This window comes from Cicer arietinum, chromosome 2 (assembly GCF_000331145.2).
Source record: "Cicer arietinum cultivar CDC Frontier isolate Library 1 chromosome 2, Cicar.CDCFrontier_v2.0, whole genome shotgun sequence".
NCBI lineage: Eukaryota > Viridiplantae > Streptophyta > Magnoliopsida > Fabales > Fabaceae > Cicer > Cicer arietinum.
This window is the reverse complement of record NC_021161.2, coordinates 1856415-1865599: the sequence shown is the minus strand read 5'-3', so window position 1 is coordinate 1865599 and position 9185 is coordinate 1856415. Positions and strand designations below refer to the sequence as shown.

Sequence of the window (9185 nt, the reverse complement as noted above, 5' to 3'; positions counted from 1 at the left end):
CCCTTACTTTTCTTGTGTTTATGTAGAATAGAAGGCGAAAAGATTGCACTAGCAACAATGTGGTATTCTTTTAATGACTCACAACTTATATTTTAAAAAAAAAAATTACTAACATTGCGTTAGTCCAAATGGAACTAGATTTAGATCTCCTAAGCAAGATTCTGAATGCAAAACAATGTGGATGAAAGAAAAGAAAAAACATGGTTGAGATGAAAGATCCAATCAAAGTGGTTTAGCTAGGTTCTTCAACAATGATTAATCAATGATGAAGTCCTTGAATACTTCAAACCTATTACATGGTAACAAAAAAAAAAAATAGAAAATGTAAATTTTGCAAGATTACCTTAAATGAAGACAAGAAAGGACGGGACTCTTACATACTTAAAACATTGCCCTAAAAGTGCAAACATATTTTACACATAATCTAATTGTAATTCATCATATTTTTCCATAGTTAGGTGTGTGGAAAAGTATCCTCTTAATATTTTCTCTTTCATATTTGTTCAAGTTTCAAATCTCAACTTTAACCAACATTTCCCATTTTTTCTCAAATTTTAAAATCTTCCACTCTATATATTTCAAGGGTCTGGATCTTCCACATAATTTTCTCTTTTTTTTTCTAACATTAGAGGATCCTAATCCGTGTTTCTACTAGCTTGGCAACATACCTAAAAATATAATTGTTGTGTATATATAAAATATGCTAATATTTTCTCCCAAAAATAAACAAGACTAAACTTATCTTTACAATGAACAAATAAAAGCACATTAGCTCTTAATTTACCAAAAATACATTGAAATTAACCCACTAACGCATTACAATATATCTCTCAATGCATATAGACTCTTCAAGAACTTTGTTCCTCAAGTGCCACAGGCAGCTCCAACTTTTCATCACCCCTCTGAATCAGCAACATTACTTTATCTCCAACACTATACTCATCTAATACTTTCAACAACTCTTCTTTGCTCTTGACCTACCAAGGATGCACCAATGTTTTCAAATTAATGAAAATATCTTGTCTACATAAAAGGGTAGTGCAGTATTTTTATTTTTTTTTAAAAGTAGTGTAGTGTATGTAGAAGCAGCAGTTGTATTTTACACAGAACAATGGCATAATAAAGGTCAACTAAAAGTTTGTGTTATAAAATGAATGTTTTGGCTTTTTAATGAGCATGATTTAAACCATGTTGGGATGTCAACTTATATCCGTAAGTGGGGATCTCTATTGAGAATGTCCTATTTAGGACTCCATGGGCGAGGAATTTTTCTCCGCGGTAACAGGGATGGGGGAGAAAGTCCCCCTGACAAGGGTTTGGGGACGGGAACAGGGACACCCCTCCAAACAATTTACAAAAGCAACTTTTGCATGTATATATTCAAGTATTTTATATATTTGTTTATTTGTCTTTTCACACAATGTGTATAAATTTATTTTATATGTGATTTTTATCGTTGTCACAAGACTCATAATAATCTCATAATGTTTCATTTGTTTTATAGTTTTTAATTTTTTTTACTACCAATTTGATTAAAATAAGAGAAATCTAATTATTTTTTATGCTAATAGGGTCCCCACGGGGAGAAAAAACTACCAGAGGCAGGAAATGGGGACAGGGATGTGGGGGACATTTTGAGTAGCAGGGATGGGGAGCAGGAAGTACTCTCCATTCCCGCCCTGTTGACATATCTAAACCATGGTTATCAAATTGAGATTCAAATCATGAATCGGAAGACCTATTTTTTTCAAATCGTAAATCAAATTTTACTATGAATCAAATGATGCATTACCAATAAAAATATGATATTTTTAAGTAAAAAAACGACATATTAAGATTCTAAGTTGATATATTATTAGAGAACATCAAAATAAATTAAGATTCAAGTAATAAATCAAAATGAGATAAGAAAATTGGCAGGCTATACAACGTTGTGAAAAAAGTGTCTGATGACACTATTAGGTACTGATTCATTAGAATTAATTGGGATTCATCATAGTAAATTGAGATTCATCATAATGAATCAAGATACAAGATGAGATTCATGTCCAAAACAGAAACACACTAACAATTTTTATCGTTTGGGTTTAGTTGTGTATTGAATCAAGATATAACTAGCATGATAACCATGATTTAAACAGTTAAAAAAGAGTTTCAAGAAGGAAAACAAAAACTCACAGGCTTATTGTTAACTGCAATGATGATATCTCCAAGGACTATATTGCCAGCAAATCCCCTTGTAGTGGAAATTAGCCCAACTTTGGCAGCAAGACTATTTTTTGGAACCTAAAGAATTAAAGACTTGATTTGAGAGAAGCTATAAATACAAAGTTTGATTGTGATGCAAGAAAAAGTTTCATGGATTTACCTGAAGAATAAGTGCTCCGTTTCGAACATTAAGTTGATTCGCAATCAAGTCTGGAGCAATATCCACATTCAAACCAGCTCTAACAACCTTAAATTGATGAATCATGGATTCAAATATTGAAAAGTTATTAGATATGATGCTAAAAATAATGCATGTAGAAAAAAGATAAGCATATTAGAAACTGATTCTTCTCCATGTCTTATAAACAAACTTATAGTGAAGTATTTTTCTGTTTAAGATATATTTATATAACACACTGTTTTTAATATGAACATAGTTAATATCTTATATCAAGAAGCAAGAAGTACATATTCACATTAAAATTTTCACAGAAAAACTAAAGATTTGCATAGATTGTTTGTATGTGTGTGTGTCCGCATGAACCACATACTTTTCCAAACTGAATCAACTGAGGAACAATTCGGAGTACGGTTGAAGATGGAATGGCAAATCCTACACCAGCTGAAGTTCCTGAAATACCAAGAAAAACACCAACAAAAATGAGGCATATTATTTGTAATTGCATTGGCTTATTTGAGCAAATCTACTAGTATATGCACTTTAGAGACTATTTGGAAAAGCTTATGGAAACAACTTATAACAAGTACTCCATAAGTTGTTTTCAGTTTATTTCTATATAAGCTCTCGAATATAGCTTATGAAAATAGTTTATAGCTTACATTAAAACAGTTTAACTTTTATTTTATCTTTTATTAAAAAAATAACTTGTACATAAGTATTATATCATAGCTATTTATTCTATAAATGTTTAATTAAGTTGTCTATCCAAAGGAAATTAAATAAAGTAAATAGAGTGAAAAATAAAAATGTTGCAAGTGGACCCAAAAAATTCTAACTCGTAATAATGATGAAGAAACTTGCCTGTCTGAGTAAATATTGCGGTATTGATCCCAATTAAGCTTCCTTTTGAATTCAGAAGGGGACCTCCGCTATTAAATTCACATGAAAAATTATAAATGCAATGCGGTATATCAAAGCACTAGTTAACACCAATCATGAAAAGGACAACTTTAAGACCAAGTAAATTACACCAAATTCAAGGGATAAAATTGGAAAGGAAACTTTTCCTTATCAGATATCGAAGGGAGTCAAGTGTAACCTGTTTCCGGGATTTATGGCTGCATCGGTTTGAATACCACCACCAATTGTTACACCGGTTTTACTAAAGATATCTCGGTTAAGTCCACTGATAACGCCAACTGTGAGGGTGTGATCAAAGCCAAATGGATTTCCAATTGCCAAACATTGCTGCCCGACTTTTAGAAACGAAGACTCCCCTACCTTGATAGGCTTTAAAATATCTTTAGGGGCTTCTACCTGCGATAGTAAAGTTATTAATTAACAAGGACTTGTAATAGATAGTAAAGTTATTAATTAACAAGGACTTGTAATAGACTCTGACTATGATACGACAATTCTGATATTAATGTTGCATGTTCAATGTAGAATAATTTTGAAGATTCAAAATTTTAAACAATCATTATTTTAATGCATAAGTAACATGAATGAACTCAAGAAGAAACAAAAACTATAACATTTTAATGTTAAATAATGAATTAGCCATTAGATAGAATAGACTATAGAAGTAATGATGAAACAAACAAATTCAAAACCTGATACGCCACTATAGAAATATAACAGCAGCAAAAAGAAATCAAATTTGGAAGCAAAATATTATCCTAGAATATTAGTAGTTAGTATACTATGTAATAATGGATATGTTGTTAAGTAGATTGCTTAGAATAACAAATGATTTACATGAAAAAGAAAAAATTGTTCACAAGTTTATGAATGTAGATCATTTCGTACGCAACGCATTCCATAGGTGCCTATGAATTGCGTACGAAAGGATCTGCATTCCATTATCCATATGAGTTTCAACTCAAGAACATAAAACATACACAATCAAATCAAGGCCTTAACTTGCGAATAAGATCTCTTCATCTTATACCACATTCATAACCTTTCACAATATACAGCATGAATTAACCACTTAATTTCAACTTCAACCTCAATTTATTGCGGACAAATCTGAAAAGTAGAAAAGAAAACATGCCTTCAAGACAGCTAGATCCTTTAAACGGTCAGCTCCAATGAGTGTACCTTCAAAATTCTTTTGAACCCTTTTATAAAGGAAAGTGTCAGAGTTACATATATCGATCATTAACTTTCAAACAGTAAAAAATGCCAAGAAATAAAATATCCTTGAGCCTCACCCTTCCGACGCTAGAATATTGATTCGTGCAACAACTTGACCAGTGCTTGGGTTTCTTGAAAGGGCGTTGCCAATTACTGAGTAATACAAGAATTTAACAATCATAAATCCTCACATGATCTTAAAAGTCTATTGAATAAACAATTTGGAAAATATGTATACAAAATTTTTAAGTGCATAAAGAGAGCACTCCATTAGAGCCAAACAATGGGGGTAAAAGGCAAAAGATAAAAAAAAAAATTTTAATTTAAAAGCCAAATATTCAACGAATTCGTATTATTTATAAAGCACCGACACAAACATAGACTCCAAACACGATACCGACACAAACACTTAAAACATCTGTAATAATTTGAGAAAACAGAAGTAATTGTGTATAGTCACAAGTGCACTGACGTGTCGGTGTTGGACACTGACACGTGTCACACACTCGGAACTGTCTTCAATCTGAAACGTTGGTGCTACATAGCTTACTATTGCATCGCAAATTCATGTTCAAGTTAAGAAGTCAAATTGAATGTGATCAATCAATAATAGGAAAGGCTTGATCCACATTAGAGAAACCATATGCACATTCACTCATAGGCATAGTTCACTAAAATTTTGGTGAAGAGAATCGATGTTAAAAGCATTTATATATCTATGGTTTTCGATATGCAAGAAAATAAATTTGGACTTAACATAGAACGGTAATTCCTCCACTAATTCTCACCATGGTAATTTGTCACGATGTGGCCCTCCTCATCCCAAACTACTCCAGAGCCATTTCCTTCTGGAATCTGCCAGTATGAGTACAAAATGTGACTTTCTTTCCTACCATAAATCATTCTTGTATACTATGATGCACAGACACGATACGAGTAACCAATGCAGACAAGCTAGAGACAATATAATGATCAATAAAATAGATAATCACATATTAGTATTTGAATGTTAAGTTACCTCAACCACACCAGTCACATTAAGTTGAGGACGCAAGGTCACGTCAAAGATGTTAACAACCGAATATGTGTTCCTTTCAAATAGTTGAACAATTCGGTCCTGCCAATTACAAAGTATAGGAATAACCTTCCAAGAACATTGCTATTGAAGGATTCAAAAGTGTTATACAACCACAACGGACAAAAGAGGGGATAGAGTTGAAAACTTACCTCTGCAGGAAAGAGCGGCGCAACAAATTGATTAAGCACTAATTCAATAAGTTACTACAGGAATGAAAAGCTTGTTGAAATAAATTGGAAAAAGAGTTTGATCCCCACCCTCAGCAAAATATTAACAATATTAACAATACTAATTACTAACATTGGGTGTTGTAAAAAAAAAGTTGGAAAGAGCTTATGAACATGTCATCGTGAGTTATTTATAAGTTTATCCATAATTGCTAAAAACTAAGCTGAAAGTAGCTTATGAACATATCATAATTATAGTCAAAATTACTCCAAGTGTCCCTTAATTTAAAGTTTCGGTCCGTCCTTTATCTTTCTTTTATCATGTTGGTCGTTTAAGATTTGAAACATTAAGACCGTTAGACTTTTTAGGTGAAGTTAGTCCGTTAAGTATTAAAAAGTTAACAAAGAAGGTACATGGTAAATAATCAAAAAGCCAACTCTATTCACGTCAACGAATCTAAAACTTTAAATTAAGGACCTCTTATACTAAAACTATTTCAAACAAATATACAAGCACTTATGTCATAATACGAGTTCAAATGAGCTATGAATAAGCTCTTTAAAAAGCTGTTTGTATACAATCAAACAATTTAAACACAAAAACAGAACCGTGCGGACCTGACAAGTACCTTGAAGAACAAAAACAGGAAAACATAGTCAAGCTTGCCATTAACACACGTCTTGTTGGGGACACAATAATCTTCTTCAGCATAGCACCCGAATCCTGAGTTTGATCTTCAACAGTCCTATAAGCACACATCAACCACAATTATAATTACACGTTTAGAGAAATGTTATTTGAACAACAAAATTAGACAACTTTTTAAATAGTCAACGCAGTCTGAGTAATAAATGAGTATATCGAGATTGGATAACCCATTAATCATAACTTAATTAACCACATATTTGAATAGTTGAACAGTATTAACTACGACTTCATGTGTTTCAACTACAGTAGACTTGAACACTTAAAATCAAGGTTAATAAAGTTTAAATTTGTCGCTAATAAAGTTCAATAGAGATTGTCCTTAAGTCCTTGCTCAACTAGCAATCCTTAAGTCCTTGCTCAACTAGCAAGTATCGATATTGTTCAGTTGGACTCTTGTCCTGGGTTCGAACCCGGGAGCACGCAAGTGTGTGTGAGTTTATGGTGACATTTTCCATCCCTTCTACAGACAAAAAATGTTCAATAGAGGATAAAAAATTGCAACACCTGATATATCTATTAACCAAATCTACCATTTCATTAATTATGTGTTTTTCATTAACCATTTAAAAGTTCTTGAATTTTGTTGTCTCGAATTGGTGTTCAAATTGCATTTTTACAAGTTTACAACCCTCTCAAACAGTTAAAAATGCACTCTTTGTGATGAATTACATGTTGCAAAAAGATTCAAATTTTGGCGATTATAACAACAACAAAAACAGACCCATTTGCATTTTGTTATTGAAATCATAATTTGAAAGAAGAAAAGAAGTAAATGGTATATGATGTGATGAACCTTGAATTGAAATTGGGTTGAGGAAAAGAAACGGCGTCGTTTGGGGAATTAGAGCAAACAGATGATATGCCATCAAAGCAAACCTCACGGCGACTTAAAGGATATGGAATTGGCACTCCCTTAGACCACAAATTGCATGCTGATACTTGCATTTTTATTGTTCAATCAATGAAAAATTGGAAAGTTTGAATGTTAAATTTGAGGAGGGAGAGAAAGAGAGATAAGGGTGGCTATGCTTTTAATGTTGTGAGTTTGAGTCACATATTAGTGTTGTTTATAGCACTCAATCATATTTCTCTCATTTTTACTTTTAATGTTCAAACAATTGAAAATATATTAATGTGTTTTTTTTACTACCTTATACGCTGTTTACTATTTTAATAAACTGGACAGAAGATTTTAGGGAACTTTGCAGAGTTTTAAACAAAAAATTTAAACTATTGTTTTCCATTAAAATATAAAATATGAACGCACAGTGGTTTAATAAATAAATTTTATGTTTAATTACAGTTTTATTTTATTTATTTTTATCAATTTTATAAATTGATCTTTCTATTTTAATAATTAATTGTTGTAGTTTATCTCGTATATTTTTTATCTTAAAAATAATGATTTGACATAATTTGATATAATTTAATGATATAGAAATATCTAAATACATTAATTATTTATATGTCATTATTTAAATTATAAAATAAAAATTTTCTAAAGTTGAATGTTAAGTTTTTATAGAGTTTTACTATGATATCAGAGATATTATCACATCGTCATTTTTTAGTAAAAAATTTCAATGAAAAACTAAAACTGTCAGATTTTAAAATAAGAAGACCGATTTTGTGGATTGATAAAAATATAAGATTAAAACTACATTAAATCTAAATTTTAATTAAAGTCTAGTGAATAAACAATTTGGAAAATATGTATACAAAATTTTTAAGTGCATAAAGAGAGCACTCCATTAGAGCCAAACAATGGGGGTAAAAGGCAAAAGATAAAAAAAAAAATTTTAATTTAAAAGCCAAATATTCAACGAATTCGTATTATTTATAAAGCACCGACACAAACATAGACTCCAAACACGATACCGACACAAACACTTAAAACATCTGTAATAATTTGAGAAAACAGAAGTAATTGTGTATAGTCACAAGTGCACTGACGTGTCGGTGTTGGACACTGACACGTGTCACACACTCGGAACTGTCTTCAATCTGAAACGTTGGTGCTACATAGCTTACTATTGCATCGCAAATTCATGTTCAAGTTAAGAAGTCAAATTGAATGTGATCAATCAATAATAGGAAAGGCTTGATCCACATTAGAGAAACCATATGCACATTCACTCATAGGCATAGTTCACTAAAATTTTGGTGAAGAGAATCGATGTTAAAAGCATTTATATATCTATGGTTTTCGATATGCAAGAAAATAAATTTGGACTTAACATAGAACGGTAATTCCTCCACTAATTCTCACCATGGTAATTTGTCACGATGTGGCCCTCCTCATCCCAAACTACTCCAGAGCCATTTCCTTCTGGAATCTGCCAGTATGAGTACAAAATGTGACTTTCTTTCCTACCATAAATCATTCTTGTATACTATGATGCACAGACACGATACGAGTAACCAATGCAGACAAGCTAGAGACAATATAATGATCAATAAAATAGATAATCACATATTAGTATTTGAATGTTAAGTTACCTCAACCACACCAGTCACATTAAGTTGAGGACGCAAGGTCACGTCAAAGATGTTAACAACCGAATATGTGTTCCTTTCAAATAGTTGAACAATTCGGTCCTGCCAATTACAAAGTATAGGAATAACCTTCCAAGAACATTGCTATTGAAGGATTCAAAAGTGTTATACAACCACAACGGACAAAAGAGGGGATAGAGTTGAAAA

At 31.7% G+C, this 9185-nt stretch overlaps 1 protein-coding gene and 1 long non-coding RNA gene across 2 annotated transcripts in view; both read right to left on the bottom strand.

Moving 5' to 3' along the window:
* Positions 1-669: 669 nt before the first annotated feature.
* The window catches only part of LOC101514404 (protease Do-like 8, chloroplastic), a 12020-nt gene continuing 3504 nt past the window's right edge, over positions 670-9185 (bottom strand). Inside the window, exons 4-13 of the mRNA XM_073365561.1 lie at positions 8982-9085; positions 8752-8818; positions 4606-4681; positions 4446-4512; positions 3489-3706; positions 3251-3318; positions 2760-2839; positions 2369-2455; positions 2179-2286; positions 670-977 (exon numbers count right to left, since the gene is read on the bottom strand). Of these exons, the coding sequence (XP_073221662.1) occupies positions 849-977; positions 2179-2286; positions 2369-2455; positions 2760-2839; positions 3251-3318; positions 3489-3706; positions 4446-4512; positions 4606-4681; positions 8752-8818; positions 8982-9085 (1004 nt within the window). The 3' untranslated portion in view covers positions 670-848. The remainder of the gene's footprint in view (positions 978-2178; positions 2287-2368; positions 2456-2759; positions 2840-3250; positions 3319-3488; positions 3707-4445; positions 4513-4605; positions 4682-8751; positions 8819-8981; positions 9086-9185) is intronic.
* On the bottom strand, positions 6196-7556 carry LOC105851547 (uncharacterized). Its single transcript, XR_012162097.1, has 2 exons — positions 7276-7556; positions 6196-6519 (listed from the first exon to the last, which is right to left on the bottom strand). It is a non-coding gene; the product is annotated as an uncharacterized lncRNA (long non-coding RNA).